This window comes from Thunnus maccoyii, chromosome 6 (assembly GCF_910596095.1).
Source record: "Thunnus maccoyii chromosome 6, fThuMac1.1, whole genome shotgun sequence".
Classification (NCBI taxonomy): Eukaryota; Metazoa; Chordata; class Actinopteri; order Scombriformes; family Scombridae; genus Thunnus; species Thunnus maccoyii.
The window spans coordinates 5,952,128-5,970,902 of record NC_056538.1 but is presented as its reverse complement, the minus strand read 5'-3'; the positions used below and the strand labels follow the sequence as shown (position 1 = coordinate 5,970,902).

General features: G+C 40.5%; 1 protein-coding gene across 3 annotated transcripts in view; it reads right to left on the bottom strand.

The window, feature by feature from the left end:
- Window positions 1–8,372, bottom strand: part of LOC121898897 (chloride channel protein 2-like) — a 163,019-nt gene extending 154,647 nt beyond the window's left edge. For all 3 annotated transcript variants that reach the window (XM_042414406.1, XM_042414402.1, XM_042414403.1), the window contains exon 1: window positions 8,113–8,372. In XM_042414406.1, coding sequence (XP_042270340.1) covers window positions 8,113–8,163 — 51 coding nt within the window. In that variant the 5' untranslated portion in view covers window positions 8,164–8,372. The remainder of the gene's footprint in view (window positions 1–8,112) is intronic.
- Window positions 8,373–18,775: the final 10,403 nt, after the last annotated feature.

The following is an 18,775-nucleotide window of genomic DNA, read 5'->3' as shown; positions in this document are numbered from 1 at the left end:
TACAGTAATAAGATATTGTGTTCATTAATAAAAGCCTTTCCTGTTTCTAATTATATTTGTTGTTATAATCAAGCCTATATTGAATGCATGTTTGTTTTCCTCACTACAACCTTCCTCGTGGCTCTTGTAAATCCCCTCTGCATCATGTTAACAGCTCCATAATCAACCTCTGTTAACGTGTCTCCTCCTATTATCGGTGCAACCCTCCCTTCAATGTATAATCAGTGAGGTGAGAAGTGCACTGCTGCATCTGATACAGCCTATGTGTTGGAGGCAGAATGCGTCACAACTGCCTGAAAAACAGACTCAAAAGCTGCAGTGAATCCGGCCCTGTCTTTAGCATGACATCAGCCACAGCCGCTATTTTCTGGTAAATAACATCCAAAAGTGCTACAAACAAACAATCGCTTTAAACAAATAAGATGTCCCAGTTTTACAGTCTAACAAATGAATTTTGAGCCATCGCACAGCATCTGTCATCTTCCCCTCCTCATCATGTCTGGCAATATTTTTGACGAAATCTGAACACAATTAAATTTCATTTTTGCTGAAAAAGTCATTCACTGATTGTTTTTCCCTCCTGTCTGGCTCAAGCGTCTCACTGCACAACACACACCTCTGCCAGGGTCACATAGTGATCATTAAAATGCAGATCAGACCATATTTGCCAACCATCATAAGGCAATAAAAATCACTCACTATCACTACCAAGAGTCTCACCTGTCCTCACTGTTGGTGGCGAGACTGAGGAAAGATGCACAAGAAAAATGTACATGCATCTTAATGGAAGGAGACATTTCATTCTCTAATGGAGAGTGTTGACAGAGGACACACGTCTGCATCTGCAAGATACCCTTCTTCATCAGTATCTTCTTCATCAGCATCTTGGTTATAAGTTGACGAGTGAGAGTTGTGGTTACAAACAAGCACATGTTGACTTGTAGGCCAACACAACTTTACCTTTAACCCCTTAACATCCACCCTTTTTATAGAATTTTCACCTATTTAGCATACCCAAATGGAAAAGCTTATAACAGAAGAACTGTAAGGCCATGATACATGTGTTAGGCATCCTTTTTACAAATAGGCTTATTGCAACATATCAGCATGTAAATGTAGTGCTGTTTTCCAGGTGAGTTGAAGGTACCAGCTTTTAGAGACCACAGATCAGCTTGAGCGTTCTATTTATATTACTATTATTTATTTACAGAAGTAGATTTAACTAATGTAAACCTGTGCAGTATGTTCATTTAGTGCTTTGACGCTTGGTTAATTTAATCGAGCAGTCAGTGGCCAGAAAATAAATCACCAACTATTCTGATCACAGATTAATTGTTTGAGTCGTTTCTTTAGTAAAACTGCCACATAACATCTGCTTCTCTACTGTGAGGATTTGCTACTTTTCTTTATTCTATATCATTATAAACTGGATATCTTTGGGTTTTGGACTGTTGGTTGGAAAGAAAGTCATTTGATGATGTCACCTTGGAGAAAATGTGATGGACATAATAAACTATAAAGATCAAACCAAATAAAACACAAAGACAATACAAGAGATTTATGACCAATAGATTAGATTAGTGAGTCATGGGGACGTTGAAATGATGAAACGATTAGTTGATAAATTTATTTGTTTATCAATCAATCAATCAATCAATCAATCAATCAATCAATCAATCAATCAATCAATACCCTAATCACCTCTCAAGCCAAACAACCAGACATCTTCCAGTTCCAACCTCCCAACTGGAAACAAATTGCTATCTACAATGTGGTGCCTTTAAAATTCCTCATAAAAGCACGGTAAGCTTTAGAAAAATACCATACTATAAACAGATTTGTAGAAATAAAGATTTTTTTGCAACATGACAAAACATCTTCAGCCTCCTGACATGAGTGGATATTTCATTTAGACTCAACAGAATAAGATTAATAAGATTGATCTCATTCACTACGCTGCTGATGCAGTCCACTTAAAGCCCTGTACTGATGATGCAACATCTTCTTGCCTTAGATCCCTGTTTTCCATCTATCCTCTCATCTTGATTTGTTAAGGACACAAGAGGGAGAATTGTATGCCACTAATCAAGAGACACGGCACAGCACTCGAAAAACTGCTTCATCTGTTAATCTATTGACCCATCCGGCTTATTCTCTCGTTCCTTCTCTCAGTGATTAATCATCAACACGGCCCCGTCTGTGTGATCAATGCATCTCAGAACAAACAACACACACACACACACACATTCCACCTTTGGTTTTACCTACGGACACGGTCAACATTTCTTCTCTCTGTGGAGTGTTTGCTGAATTCACGGTCAATACTAAAAGCTAATGTTGGTCATTGAGAGGCTTTTGCTTTTGTGCAAATGTTTGTGTTTGGACCTTGAGATACTTTATACCACAAGCCCTGGCTGAAGATATCCATCACAGCTGAAAGTAAATAGAGTTGGATAGGTCATTTTGGCAAAGAAAAAACAAAAAACAAAAAAAAAAATGTTGATCTTTTGTAACAGAGAGAAAAAGCATTGAAGGCTTTTGATGCTTATCTGCAGCCAGAGCCAGCCTATTCACAACTTAGCTCTGAACAAATGTTATGCAAGCGCCCCTTTCTCCACATAATAAAAGCAGGGGTCAAGGAGTTGTTGACCTTTTCTTTGCAAAAAAAAATTAAAAAAAAAAAAAAAAAAAAGACCCACAAGGCGTGATGAAGTGATTGAGGACAAGTAAAAGGGAAATTTCCATTATGACTGCAAAGGAGCAGACATCAAACAGACAAGGCCGTGGCTGTATAAAGCCTAATTACCACAGCAAGGCGAATAACGCAGGGTTACAAATTACCCTGTGTCACAGCAAGACAGATGGCCACAACACACACACCCACGTGCAAACACGGCGCTCGCAAATTATTACGTTTCCGTACTTCTCTGGTGGACGGTTTCACTTCTCCACAGTCATTATTAGAATATTAACACATTCCCATCATACACCAGAAGTCCTAATGTCAGGAAATACACCTCCTTTTTCATGAAATAGCCTGTACCAACTGCTGCAAGTCAGAGTGAACACTTCTGTCATGTCAAAAGTTGATTCTGTCACAAAAGCACAAGTGGCGCTTACAATAAAAAATGGGATTTAATGTTTTTATAGCTTCCATGTGTCAGAACAGAACACTACTATAAAAACATCTGTGATTATCCTTTGACCTGAATATTTACCGGCAACCATATTTCTCACTTTATGACTCTTATCTGTGCCGCTCTACACACACACACACACACACACACACATGCACATACACACAACATGCAGCGACACTGACACCATCACAACCTCTGGGATATCTGGTCATAAGCCTCCAGACAGACCATGTCACCTCACACACACACACACACACACACACACACACACACACACAATTACCCAACACATTCTTATGGCTGGGTAATAACAATAACACGCCATCAAAGCCAGCGAGCTAGACTAGAGCAAAGGAGGGACAATCTGCTGACTGTCCACCAGGAATGGGATGTAGAGGTGGAACATAAAACGTAACCAATCAAGACTCTCAGGAATGAGGGGGGCGTCGTCGCGGGTGTAATGACACGAGCAGGACGGAGCGACTACAACAGAACGATGCCCCGGGGCTCACACACACACACACACACACTGTACATCCACAACCACTTAGGAAAATGTCCCGTAATCAGAGCAGATTAGTGCTGTGATTCCACAGGCATGTATGTTTTTCAGGAAAATGGAGCATCCTGAGGGGTAAGGTGTTATTGTCAGTATTACCCACCTGCTGCCCATATTACCACACAAACAGGTGTCACTGTATGTATTCCTCTCAAACTCTTTGGCACAGGCCATTTGGTTTGGTATGCTACTCCTATCTGATACACCTCTAACAGTGTGTGATTTGTGCCGAACGTTTTCTGACATACTTGTTCCAAAACTTGACTGTTTCAGTCCATACTGAGCCCCCAACAGCTCCATAGCGCTACCACAGGACAGAAACTCCTTGGGCACTTCCATATATGAGAGTGGAAAGTTTTAGGCTACTTTCTTGTACGGGTTCAAGCTCCAAAAAAGCTGGTTCCTCCAATCCCCATAATGCAACTTGACAGGGTAAGCCGAGCATAACCCTGATGACATAATCAGGGTTATTGTGTCAGTCTTTGGAATAGCCAAAGAAGACATTATAAAGCTGTTGGCACAGTCTGAGTAGTGTTCCCTGCGATGAGTAAACTGATCTTGATGTGGAAAATCTGTGGAGTGGCCCTTTAAGAGCCTCACATATCTTTTAGATACCATATTTGGGATCATTATGACCACAGTTAATTATGACAACACTGGATAAGAAGTAACAAGCGGACTCATTTTCAAATCTGAACACCTGACTGTGATTAATCCTGTCCGGAGGTTCACAAAATACGACTGGGGTGCAAGTCTTCCCCCCCCCCCCCCCCCCCCCACACAATGAGAGGTTTAAGCAAGCAGATTCAGACTGGGACAAAACAACAACCGACACCATCAGAGAGTTTGTTGCTGCAGAAAACTCAAGCACATGCTCTTAATGATGTTGCTATGTTAAACAAAAGTTTCATCGTGTGTGCACAGTTTTGCAATCTAATGAGAGCAATGCTGACATATTGCCATGTATTGCTTAGGAAAACTCCAGTCAGAGTACATAAAGTGTTATAAATATTAGTCACACAAATGTGATCAGATGTCATTTGTGCAATCTAATAAAAACCCAATAAAACTTAACCTTTGATCGAAGGGCAGTGAATTTATTATTTAATGGCATAATAATACTAAATCACAAAAACACACTTATGGCCACATTAACATTTCTGCCAACCTAAAAATATCTGCTTGTCAGAAAAATAAAAAACCCATCTAATTACAACTTTTTGACAGTTTTTCAACATTTGCATTATGTTTTATCAATGCAGCAGCATGCTTCTAGTGGTTCATAGATTAAAGATCTACAGAAACCTTCTAATACAAGTATGTTTCCATGGTAGCGGCTGTTTGCTGATATTGCAGGTTCTTCAAATGTTTCAATGCCAAAAAGAAATAGTCCAAACTTCTTCTTCTTTATCTTTTGAGCGCAGTTTGTTGTATATATTGTGTAATTTTGCATAAATATTGAGTGTAAGCAAACAGCATTGTGTCCATCACATCCTACCCAGATAAGCACACACCTGACTGCAGGTTCTTGCAGAAATAAAAACCGATATCAGCTTCAATACTAACAATATGTTCCTGCTAGTTTTATACTGCAAGTGCTCCTTTACTCCTGGCCCTGCCAACATTTCTGTACCCAGCCTTTCAGCCTCTCTCACATCCAAACTACACTGGCCTCTTTGAGCATCCACTGCCCACAACAAACCCACACAACCACCGTGACTGCCAATATCACACAAAGACACCATGTTACTACAACCCACGGTGAGGAGATGGGGGGCAGAGAGAGGACTCATTTATGTTTAAAGAGGTTATTCTCGCAGTGTAGTTATTTTTATTTGATTCTATATAGATGCTTTCACAATGTTGTTCATCTGACAAATCATCCAAAAAAAAACACAGCGGGGGGGGGGCAGGGTGAGCTGAGATTAAACAAGAGAGAAGATGGTGGGTGGTGTGCAGAGAAAGCTGCTTGTGCACGTTCCTTTCAGAGAGAGCCGGAGGACCGAGCACGAGACCCCGCCAGGGTGACAGAGCGTCCAGCGCTGAATCAGCGGGTCACACGTTGTGTAATCTCTCACACAAACACACTTGCGCAGATTAACAGCACACAGAGAGGAGGGGTGGAGGGGAGGAGGTGGGGGTGTGAGGGTGGGTGGGGGTGCACTTTACAAAGAAACTTTTTCAAGAAAAAGGAAACAGAGGCCCAAAGAAGTGTTACAGTTGTGGCTCTTCTTAATTTAAAGCCTCGCTGCCACTGAATGGGTCCAGTTGGCCTATAAAACTAGTCTCTTCAAATAGCAGATTCTTTAGGCTTGACAGAGGTTTTTGTCAGAAAAAGTTCAACTAGACATTTACACACACACACGCACAGAGTAAATGGACTCTCAGTTCAAACCCTGCCCTCTCTTATTCTGAAGGGGCATGCAGCAAAGCCCGACATAGGACCCTCAGACAGTCCTCCAGAAGTAACAAAACAATGAATAGTTTCACTTCACTGAATCAAAATTCACCACAGTGTGCAATCATTGGTTTCTTCTGCAACACTGTTATCTCCCAACTCACACAATTCATTGCTAAATATTAATTTACAAGTCCTTACAGAGATCCCAAGGACAATGAGCCCTGATCTGTATCTGTTTGAGGACCCGTGACATGAAAATGTTTGAGAGCCCCCTGCTGTACAAAAAAACATCTAATATCAAACCATTCACTCACTGATTCATCTTCTAAACCAGACCGTCTATGAATCTCTGCTCATTATGTAAGCTAAAAAGGAAACAGCCTTAGGTAATGGTTGTGAGGCCTACAGTAAGTAATTTATAACCTCATAAGCTATCACTGTTCACACATGCGGTGGAAGGCTGGCGTAGCTTTAGGCACCTGCACACCTGTCAGTCACATCTTACAACACGTTACGCTCAGACATGTACGCAGCAGCTTTTCTCAGCAACCAAGCTGTTGAACAACAATGAATTGATCTACTGTTGGATGGTAGTGGCTGATATCATCGCAGCCTACACACAGTGAGATCCTGACACGTACAGTGACCCCACTACTGCTGTAGTGTTTGTGTGAGGCGAACATGCTGCTCTTGCATATATAGGTATTTCATTTACAGAGGCAGAAAGGCAAAATATTTGCTAAATCTTGGTTCTGGACAGATCATTAAGGATAATTCTGTCCAAATATCTGTCAAAGGAGACATAATGTGCTTGTATGCAAACATACACATTGTGCAGAACATGACTTCTGGCCTTTCACCACTCAGTAGGATCCTGATGTCAGTCCAGCTTAGGGCAAAATCAAACCTCGATATCGATATTGTGACAATATTGTAGGGATGGTGCTTTCACAAAATATTTACACAATGGGATTTTTAATAAATAATTATCAGTAATGTGGATATAATGACTAAGTGGGTAAAGTCCAATGATAGAACAGCTAGAACAGTCTGGCAAGTTCAGAGAATTACTTTACTGTAATGCAGCCTTTACAACCATGAGAAGACAACACTTATGTCATATCACCATATTACAACATCCCAATTCTAAGAAGATATCTAGTTTCATATCATAATATCATTAGAATACTGATATATTGCCCAGCCCTGGTTTGGCTAATATACAAAACAGCAAGCAGTACTCAATTTCATAAAATTTCAACTTTCAACAACCAAGATTGTGTGTAGAACAGGCGGATAAATATCTGCTTTATGAACTGACTTGTATGCAGAAATTATCAGTGCATTTTTAAAATTCACAAGAAATCTGAAGTCATGTTCTAAAATGTCTCTTTGACAGTGTTTTTTTTTTTTGTTGTTGTTTTTTTTACAATGGAGTTTGGACAAAATCTATACATACATAAGACCTGTGCAGGAAATGCCAAATCCAGATGTTTAGCCTTTACTATCTGCACTGTTAAGCTAGCAGCATAGCAGGCTGTATAGAAAGTCAACATGTGGTGTTACACAGTTTAGATGTTTACTTATGTCACCTCACAAGTTTACAAATGCCCAATTAGCGGCTTCAGATACCACAAACCTCGTACACTTTCACAGGAGGTCGAACTTCCTTTAAAATCTGACTATTTAAAGTTGAGCAGTGATTACCAGCCAGTACACACACTCCAGTAGAAATATCCAGAATCACACAGACACGCTGTTTAATTCGGCATACACACATTACACCAAACCACATTCATTTCAATGAAATTACAACTTTTCACAACTATTTGTTCACACTGCTGGCTATCATGTAGCTAATACCAGCTGTGAACGTCCCGTCAGCAACACAGGCAGCGTTAAATTGAGAGGTTTGTGAGTGGAGTCTGGTTTGCTACTGCCCGCCAGAGGACTGTACGTACTGTGTGACCAGTGAACAAAGTTCAGCGTGGCAACAAACAGGTCAAACTTACCAGAGTTTGTTCATACTGCAGCGCCCGCTGGTCGGACCCGTCCCCTGCCATGGCTCTGCTGTCTGCAGCGTTACCCGGCCGGCGACTTGATGAAATGTTTGAGCTTGGAAGTGAGAGGAAACCGACGTCGATATCTCTCTATGTGAGTAGTGATTAAAGCATTGGGCTGACTTTAGTTTCTGTGTGGGAGTTCACAAAGGGAACTCCAGCTACAGAATGCGTCCCGGTTACAGTAAGTTCCTTCATTTTATAGCCTCAAGTCTCCAGTCAGATACACACTGTGAGGCGGGACTTATCGACCCTCCCATCTGAAGCAGTGTCAGTCGGACCTGGATGAATGACGCTCATTGGACTGTTTAAAGACTGTCAAAAACACATTTCCTCACATTTTAGAGTCATGGAAATGTTTTGACATTTTATACCTATAGATAAAAGGTGAACATAAGGCAAAAGTAACTATTCATAGTACATTTCAGGTAACTTACCTGAGTTCAGGTGGATTGTTCCTCCACAACATCCTGGGATGTTGATGATTAACTATTTAAAGCCTTCTTTTTTAGAGCGAATGGTTGTAAGCTATTTATATGACAATGTCTGGACTATTGTCTTAGCGTTAATCATTGTTTTTGATTTAAAAACAAACAAACAAACAAAAAGTCCCCATACAAGCACTAAATTCATTATAAGTTATATTATATGAATTATTGTCAAATGAAACCCACTGTGGACGGCCCATACTGTACCTCTTCTGCACCCTAAACATGTTCATTTAAAGACAATAAGATAAGATGCAAACATAGATACAGACATGCATACATAGTAGAGCTAGACTGTTAAATAGTTAGAATAGTTTTAAACTATTGAATAGTTTTTTATTGAGAAGTTTATTTTTTAATTGTAAAATGCCCTGTTCAGTATATATCAGTGTCACAATTCTTTATAAAGGGAAAAAAATAAGCAATTTTTTTTTATTTATTTATTCTTTTATGGCACAAAAATGATTTTAATTTAGCCAATATATCATTATCCGATTTTTTAAAGACTTTAATTTACTTCTTTTGCTTCTGTGAATATGTTTTTTGTGTCTTTATAAAAGGCAAAATCAATAAAATATTAGTCATAAAAACACCCAAATATCAGTATCAGCCTCAAAAATCTCCTTAACAACATTGCTCAATAGTGTCACTAGTGGTCAAAAACTCCACAGGGTACTTTTAAAGGGGACATATCATACTTTTTGGGATATTCTGTTATTTTTTAGCTGTTATGATGTCTGATGTCTATGTCAAACATTGTCAAAGTTGCAAAACTTGAGGTGAATATATGTAAAGTGCTCCCTGCAGTTGGCTCCAGCCTTCTCTGAACCAAGGATGTATTATAAGAACTGGATACTGGATTCAAACATGGCACATATTCAGTTGAATGAAAATTGCTTGCCTGGCACATGAATATGTACAGTAGTGTTGACTTTACATTGTGATGACGTCACAGATTTTAAAATTGCTTTTCTAGACTCGAGGAAAGTTTTACAAGTATAAAACCTTCATGGATTAAAAATTCATAATACAAAGAGTAATAATTTAACTTATTTGGAGTTCAAGGTGTCTTGTCAACAATTTTACACACGTCTCTTTTATAATGGTTGTCTTCTGGGAAAATGCTTTTTGGGCTTTTTGGGCTTTTCACTTTTCGCTCCAATACTGAGTAGCCACTGTGAAAAATTGGCAGCAAGCCTGCGCAGTGGCGCTGTATCCAATTTTCTTAATACATTCATGCTCTGAACACTTAGTTTCCAGTGTTACCTCTACTTCCTCCTCATGATGACATCACATTGTTCACACATGCTCACAAACAACCATCTACTTCATAGCCTTTGTTGATAAGGTTGTTCCATGGGTCGTGTTTTTTGTGACTTAATGACTGAAAATTACATACAATTTGCATCAAGACCTTCTATCATTCTTACATGACTGTTCATATCAATGTTTTTATTCTTCTTATGATGATGGTGTCTTGACACATGTGAATGTGTTTAGATGATTGTGATGTGATTTGACTATATATATGCCTCATTTTCTTCCTGTGGGTTTTTGCCTGAGGTAAAAACCGCAAATAAAGTAAAGGGAGTTCTGATTCAGTGTGCGGATGCTCCTCATATCTTTTTCATGTTGTCCACATATTTCGGATCACATTCAGGCTACAACATGTTGAAAAATGTATTTGAGAAGTTTCCATTTCAAGTAAAGAATGAAAACTAGAAGTGAAATCCTACTACTGTTTACGTAGCCTCAGGAACCTTGGAAGCTTCTGGAAGCTGGCCAATCAGAAAAGAGAGGGCTCCTCGGGAGGCGGGCCTTAAAGAGACAGGAACTAAAACGGCCTGTTTCAGACAGAGACTGAACTGAGGTGCTGCATAAAGGGTCAGTATAATATAGATAAGGAGGTTTTTTTTTAACTGTAAATCATGCAGAGGTATTCCAGCAGAGCCCCAGATTATGAATATAGACTTGGAAATGTGCATGATATATCCCCTTTAAGACCCCTGGTGGTCCCCACATCTCACTTTGGGAGCTGCTGAGGTAATTTACAAGGCACAGGGTGTTCCAAGGTTGTAACATTAAATAATCACTTTAATTACTAAATAAGTAAACATGCTGCCTATCACTCACAGATAACATGATACGTGTATCAATAAAATCAAAGTCTGAAACCTAGACCTTTAAATGACAACATCCTCTTTCCAAAAATGTTTTTTATTTAAGCATCAGAAACATAACGCCTGAATTTATCACCCCACTCTTTCAGTGATGTTTGAGTAAAACATATCTCATATCAGTTGTCTTCCATTTTGTAATACGACACATTCATTTGAATGCAGAGCCACATCTGAAACAAGACGCCTTGAAATAAAAGTCAGAAAACAACATTGACCTGAGGTGAATCCACAGTGGATCAGTGAGCAGAAAACTGCAGCTGCACTGATCTATATAGCTTGAACCTTTTCCGATTTTTCTATGTTTAGACGTTAACAGTTCTCAAGATATTAAGTACTGCCCAGAGCAAAGTATATCCCTTCCTCAGGTCAAACGCATGCCTGATTTAATTTGTCTTCAGAAACTTGATACTGAGAAACTGAAGTGTTTGATGTTCTTTTGCAGCAATGTGAAACAAATACACAGAACTTATTCATAGCTGTCAGCAGGGAGTTCAACCTGAGATGGCCCTCTACAAAAAAACACACTTGAGCCCACAAAGATATTTTCCACTTAAACAGTATGTTTGTGTGCATTGGATAGAGTAGGTTAATCATTAGAACACCTCTCCTTTGTGTGAATCTCCTTTGAGATCGGCAGCCTTTGTAGTTTAAACCATCTTGTTGAACTGCTCTTCTCAAGGTTATACAAGGGCTCGCATTCTTGCAACTCATGATAGCTCTACTTCCTCACAATGGAAAATGACTGGAAGTATATAATAAGCAGAAACACCAATGATCAACGAATTCATCCATCCATTTCACAGCACTCATCTGAATCCGGGCCATGATGGCAACTGGCTAAAAAAAGTTTTTAAAAGATGTCTTCTCCCAAGCTACATCCTCCTCTTCTTGTTGGCGTTATCCCGAGGCATTCCCAAGATATACTGTATGATGCCTCCTACGTGTTTTCTACGTGTTTTCTCCCACTCAACATCCACAGAATACCTCCACAGGAAGGTGTCCATGCGGTATCTTGATCAAATGCCTAAAGCACTTCAAATGGTTCCCTTAAATTCGAAGAAGCAGCAGTTCAAATATCTGAATTCATCAGCCGGTTTTTAAGGGTGAGGCGAGACATTCAAAAAAAAAGAAAATCACATGTTTGTCTCTACAGTTGAATTTTGTCAGTCACTACCCAAAGCTTTGTGACCACAGGTGAGCTTTGGAGTGTGCATTGATTGGGCAACAAAAGCTTGCCCTCAAGGTGGAATTAAACTTCAGTGTCACGGTGTGTGACTGTCTAGCCGGAAGTGTCTCTAGTGTAGGAATCGATTTTTTTCATTTCACACACTGAGCGAGCCATTGCAAGGCCAAATGGATGTGTTGTACATTATCAGGCCATAAATATAGTAAAAAAAAGTGTAAATGATATACCCCACTCATTCATTCTATTTGTGATGTAGAACGACAATGAAGAGTTACTGCCACGCAATCCAAAGTGATTATGAGTATATTCTTGCTTTTTTCATCCAGCAGAAGGTTTGTGGTTAATCTATTTCCATTCAAACCTTTGTTCAACTTTCTTGATGTTGTATTAAAAATTTCCACTGGCACTGGACACCTGTGGAAAACTTGAGGAGGTGCACTTCAGCTACAGAGCAGCCTTTGATGTAGCCATGTCAGCTACCTGTGTAGGCTCTAGCATTGCCCACTGAACATCAATGAACAACACAATTCACTGCTTTGCATTCTTGTTTGCTCCTATGGTCTCAGCTTAGGTGCTGAATTTTAGTAAATTTGCCTAAACTATTTTTGAACCAGACGCTGCTACAACCTCCACTGCTGCCATCCAGTGTGGCTGACTCTTCAACTGACGGTGTCACGCAGGGAGAGACGCCCTGTGGTGTGCTAGGATTTCAATACTAAACCATGACCAGGACGCACACTTTGTGTTTCTCTGACTGTGTGGAAATGAGGATGATGAACAAACATATCAAAGTCAGAGTCTTACAGGTAAAACATGAGACTTGACATGTAGACTGCTATAGGTGTTTAGTGAGGGGCGGTCTCTCTGCACAGTCAGTCTACTTCAGACAAATTGCTTGTCAGATGGTTGAGCAGTGTCTGAAATCCCCTCCCCTGACACCTTTCCCAACATTGGAATTGAGGGTGGGAACATCCAAACTCTTTACGTAACCTTCTGAAACTGACAGTCTGACATTCATCCCCACTTCATACCATGTTTGGCCAGGTGTGTGGAGGTGAGAAAGTATGCAGGGTTTGAACAATTTCCGTCAATTTCTGTGTGTGCAATGAATGCCTTCAAGGAGACACTGAGTGAAAGTGTGTGCCTTTATCCCAAAATCTAAATAATTATTGTGTTTCACACCTCTGTATTAAAGCAGACTTTTACCCTACCTTCAAGTGTGGCTGTTTTGATCATTCATAAACACACTCAGATCTGTGGGCTACAACACAAATGAACACAGTAAATCTGACTTCACTCATGAGCCAGGCCCTGAGATCCCTTCATTTACTCCTAAGCTGGAGGGCACAGTCCTGGCTTCAGAATTGGAGATACTGACCCTCGTTCCAAACACTTAACATTCAGTTGTAAACCTAACAGCGTACGCAGGAGGTCACGGGCTGATAAGACATTGGCAAAGAGTTGAGTTTGAGTCAGATTTGGTCAAAAAGAGGACTTGGATAAGTTAAGACAAGTAAATTCGGTTCAATACATGATACTAATGCTTGATGAGCTTCTTCAGGAAACACCGAAGTAGATTGACCTCAGCTCTGTACTTCATTCCTTAACTTTAAACTATATATTTCTGATCAATATTCTGATCAATATATAGAAGATTCACAAGGAGAAAAATGTATTTGTAATTGTTTTAATACGGAGGAAAAAAATCAACATCTAATAGTGTCTGAGACCAAAATTATTCAAAATATGAGAGATGGAAAAGTCCACGACAAGTATTGTATAAATACCAGACTCAAGTGCTATGGCCCCGAGACATACAAACAAAAACCCCATATTCCTTCACTTCCACTCTCTTGTTTTCTCATATTAAATCTACAAAAACAGTGTTTGTCACATTCATATTAAGGATAATGAAATCAATCAGCGGCCCTAACACAATAGCTAATAGCTTTTGTTTGACTGTGTGGCAGCTTATTTGCTTGAGGCCTCTGAATGTGACAGATAGGGCCACCAGGGATAAACACACCTAGAGAATGGCAAATTAGACAGCCGACAACAAAGCAGCAGGATGGATTGATGATAATTCTCTTTTGTAAGCAGTTGATTCGCGTGCCTGTCTGCACACACGAGACACAAACAGATGTGTTATGTTTGTTTGTCTCCAACACAAGTTGTTCAAATAGCAAACACTTATTCAGAGCCGCTAGCATTAAGGAAACACACTATGATAAGGAACCACCAGCATTCCAGAGTCCATAAACGATTAGCTAAATCAAACACTGAGGAGTGTGTTGCACAACAGAATTGGCACATTCCTAAAATGGTAATTGGAGAATGGAGGTCAATGGAAGGGAGAGGCCGGTGCTGTGACACTGCTAAGAGCCATTCATTGTGGGTGTGTGTGTTGTTGTGTGTGTGTGTGACTCAGGTAGGCTGGCACCTTTCTGACAGGAGCCGCTCAGCTGTGACCGTCCTGCTCTGGGCCAGATTACTCCTTTTTCACATCGTCTGTGTTGACAAGACGGATCAGTCTGGCTGGATGAAAAGCCCACCACAGTTCACTATTTCTAATCCTCGTTAGATTTCTGTGGAAGACCCATCTGACATCCTCCAGCAGGTCTGTCTGCTCTCCAGCAGGCCGGGGCAAAGTCTTTTTACCCTGCTGGCTTTCAGGGATGGAACATAACAAAGAAGTTTTACCTAAGTACAATTCTGAGCTACTTCAGGGGAAAATATTACTCAATCAAATTTATTTGACAGTAATTATTAATAGTTATTATTAATAGTTGAAGATTTTCCTCAAAAAATATAATGAGTTTCTAAAATATTATTGTAAAGTATTCCTTTTATCAAGTCATTTTAGTGTGTAGTTGAGTCATTCAAGTAAAAAAAGTCTGCCAGTGTTGTAAGTATTTTCTAAAATTATAATTGTTCACAGAGCAGAACCTGGCCTTTTAAATTATAGTCATTTTTCATATAGCATTTTCTTTTTTAAACAAACTAATTTAAATAACAATTGAAACATTCTTACTACACTGGTAGATTTCTTTTTTTAAGAAAATAAGGATTTTATAGGACCATTTTGATACCTAAAGTACATTTTGTTGATAACATTTCAACATTTGTGTGCAGGACTTTTACTTGTAATTGACTACTGTACAATGTAGTATTGCTGAGTAAAAGTTCTGAGTGCTTCTTCCCCCCCTGCTGGCAATTAGTTTTCCTAATTTTAGGGAAAGTATGACTAAAAAATATTCCAAATCAGAGAGAAAACACAGTCCAATAACACAGACTGTCCTATTCAGTCTCTTTTATTGGTCATTTGCTCAAACAATTAAAAGTGTGCAACGTGTCTGATTTCCTACCAACAGTCAACAGTAGTTGGTCTTTCCCTAAGCTTAACCATGTAGTTCTAGTTGTCTAAACTTAACCAAGACCTAATCACAGAGGTGGAAGTTCAGAAAATCCTTATATGAATCTTTTTGTAATAGTTTTGAAATGCACTATAAATGACCTTGTATTGTCATTCAGGCTGAAGGACTAAGTGACAAAAAGGACAACAAAAGCTATTAACTGTTTTTTTTGTCAACAGTACTTATCCCTAATATTCAAGAGCTGTACTGTACAAACATATTTGACTCTTGGTGCAGCTGGCCATTGCATGCCTTGCACTAGTTAATGAAAGCATGGAGAGCATTACTCATTTGCATTTCCAGCCAAACTGGTTCTCTTGCTCTCGTGCATTTCTGCACTTATATCTTCTCTGATGTTTAGCCTGTCACCACCATTTCACACAATGTCATTTTACTTTGAAATTCTGTTTACTTTAGCTACAATATCTGGTGTAAAATGTGCAACATTTGCCCATAAATTTTCTCAGTCTTTACAAAAGAATAGACTAGTTTGACAGAAAAAAAAACAAAATGAAAAAAACTTGACTTTGCATAAAAAAATAATTTTTTCCCAGAGCTTTCAACCACACATCAGAACCTTCCTCAGTGGAAAGAGTTTACTCGGTTGTCATAGAGGCACTTTGGTCACATGATAATTGGTGGTCAAAAATGGGAATGTGTTGGTGCGCCCCAGTATCCTACTGATTAAGACACATAACCGTGATGTCCGCGGTTCAATGCCAGCAGTGCACCTTTGTTGCTGTAGTTTGCTGTCAACTCTCTCTACTGTTCTTATCTAATAAAGGCATAAAATGCCCCAAAATTATATATGTATATATATATATATATTGAATTAAGATTGATTAATCTTAAAATTGAGCTAAGATTCTTTGTGAAACTGACTTTTCCAAAGTAAAAATAAACTTTCATGCTCAAGAATACATTCATTTCAACTTTCAAATATTTTTATCATTGAAGGGCTGTTGTAGCTTCAATCAACTGATAACCTTGAATGAGGCAACTTTATCAGTGCTGCATAACAGAGACACAAGATGTTGACTGACGTCGTTTTTAAATGATTTTGTTTTTTAATTAGGAAATGAGAATAGTAAAAAAAAAATGTCACTTTATGCTCACTTGACCTGAGTAATTTAACCAAAGCTGGAGGTTCCCCATGAGACACCTGCTGTTTAATGTGGTAAAGGGCAAAGTAAACGTCCCGAAGAATCACAAATAAACTGATATATCTTTAATGAAAGAAGACAGCACTGTCTGACATGTTTACACTGACTGTAGTGGCAGTGGTAAAATTCCAATATTTCAGCATGTCCTTTTTACTGTGCCGGGAAATGGTTTTCATAATCACATAATCGAACCTGTCAAAGTTCAGCTTTTCATTTCGCCACAGTAAATGAAGCTTATCATAACACTGCGCTTCCCAGGAATGGAATCAACAAGCTGTTTTTTTTTTACTGTCACACAAGTGCTAACATGAACATGACAATAGATGATCTGTGGCCCCATTGGAGGATGGATGTTATCCCCACAGTGGCTTGAATTCAGGCTGCATCTGTTTTTCTGGCATCCTATAAGAGAAAAATTATAATTCTAACTTTATTTTTACCAACTGTGTAACTTCATCAAACTCTGAAAAGGTCAAACTTTCTTTGTGGGTGTTGTTATCCCCCAAGGCTTTGTTCTTGTGTCACTCTCAAGTGGCTGGTGTGTGGTAAAGCAATTAAAAAGGCTTTTTGTCACAATCTGCTCCTCAATGCCTATCTGCAGCCACACTCTCTCATCCCCAGCCCTCTGCACTGCTCCCTGTCTCTGTCTCCAGCCCTTGCTTACTTCCTAAAGGCCATATACTTTCCTCAAACTCCCCAGACCTGCCATCTTCAAGCTGTACACCAGATGCCCCCAGACTTTCCCTCCTTTCTCCATCTACACACCTGTTCCCACTTCCCATCAGTCCTGCGGTTATCTGGCCTACTATGCCCACTCCTTACCTGCAACTTATTTCCTCATCAGCTACTCACTACTTATACCAGTCCACTTTCATTGTCCTCTGCCAGATTGTTAAGTTGCTGTGTGCTTCATGTTTTGGCCAAAGCCTCTGTATCTAAGTTCTGTTCATCTGTTGTACCTGAGACCTGTTACCTTCCTGTTTTGGATCTTGCCTGTTTATTGGGCTTTTGATTCTTGCCTGCTCCTTGTTGGATTTGTTGGCACTGTTCCTGAGCTGTTGACCACCCCTGCCAACGCCCTGCCCGACCTTCAGTAATCAGCCACCTCCACTGACATCCTGCCAGACCTCCTATTGGCAGTCCCTGCCGACGCCCAATCAGACCCCCAGTCAGCCATTTCCACCGACCCACAGCCAGACGTCACAGATCATCAGTCGGTTGTCTTCGCTGATGCCCAACCACCCTGCATTCTGCCCTGACCCTCAGCCGTTAATTACCACTGACGCCGGTCCTGCACTCCAGCTGCCGGCCTCTGGTCCGCAGTCTACCTGCTGGCCTTGAGTCCTGCACTCCAGCCACTGGCCTCTGGTCCTGAACTGCAGACGCTGGATGCTTATCCAACAGTCTGCCCTGGCCTGCAGCCAAATCTTCTGGTGCCAGCTTCCTGTCCTGACCTCCAGCCTCATTGCTGACCTCCAGAGCAGCCCGGCCTTTGTCACTGCCCACTAGAGCACCTCAGCCTACGTCGTCAACCTCCAGAGTGGCTCTCCCCATCTGTCCTGCCATCTGGCCGACCTCCAGAGCAGCTCCGCCCATCTTTCCTGCCTTCTAGTTAACCTCCAGAGTGGTCCCGCCTATGTCACCGGTCTCCAGAGCGGTTCCACCCATGTTGCCGGCCTCCAGTCTGGTCATCATTCTGCCCGTCCTCCAGAGTGGCTCCAACTGTGTCGCCAGCATCCAGGCCGTCGTCTAGAGCTGCTCGGCCTTTCAGTCCTTCCTCCTGGTCATTGTCCAGAGCTGCTCTGCCTTTGGGCCCTGTTGGTCCTACATCCTGGACACCCTCCAGATCTGGGCGTCTGCCTGAGGTTTCCTGCTCGGTCCCTATCCAGCCCCCAGGCTGTTCACCTGAGGTCCAGATTAAGTTGCTCTGTGCTTCATGTTTTGACCCAAGCCTCTGTATCTGTGTTCTGTTCTGTTGTACTGGAGACTTGTTACCTTCCTGTTTTGGACCTTGCCTGTTTATTGGATTTGATTCTTGTCTGCTCCTTGTTGGATTTGTTTGCTTGTTTGGACTGCCTTCTCTTGCTTTGACCCCTGCCTGCCTCACCATCCTATAAGCCTTTGTACCTCCATTTTGTGTGTTATCATTGAACTGCATCAAGCTCTACCTCAGACAACTGCATAT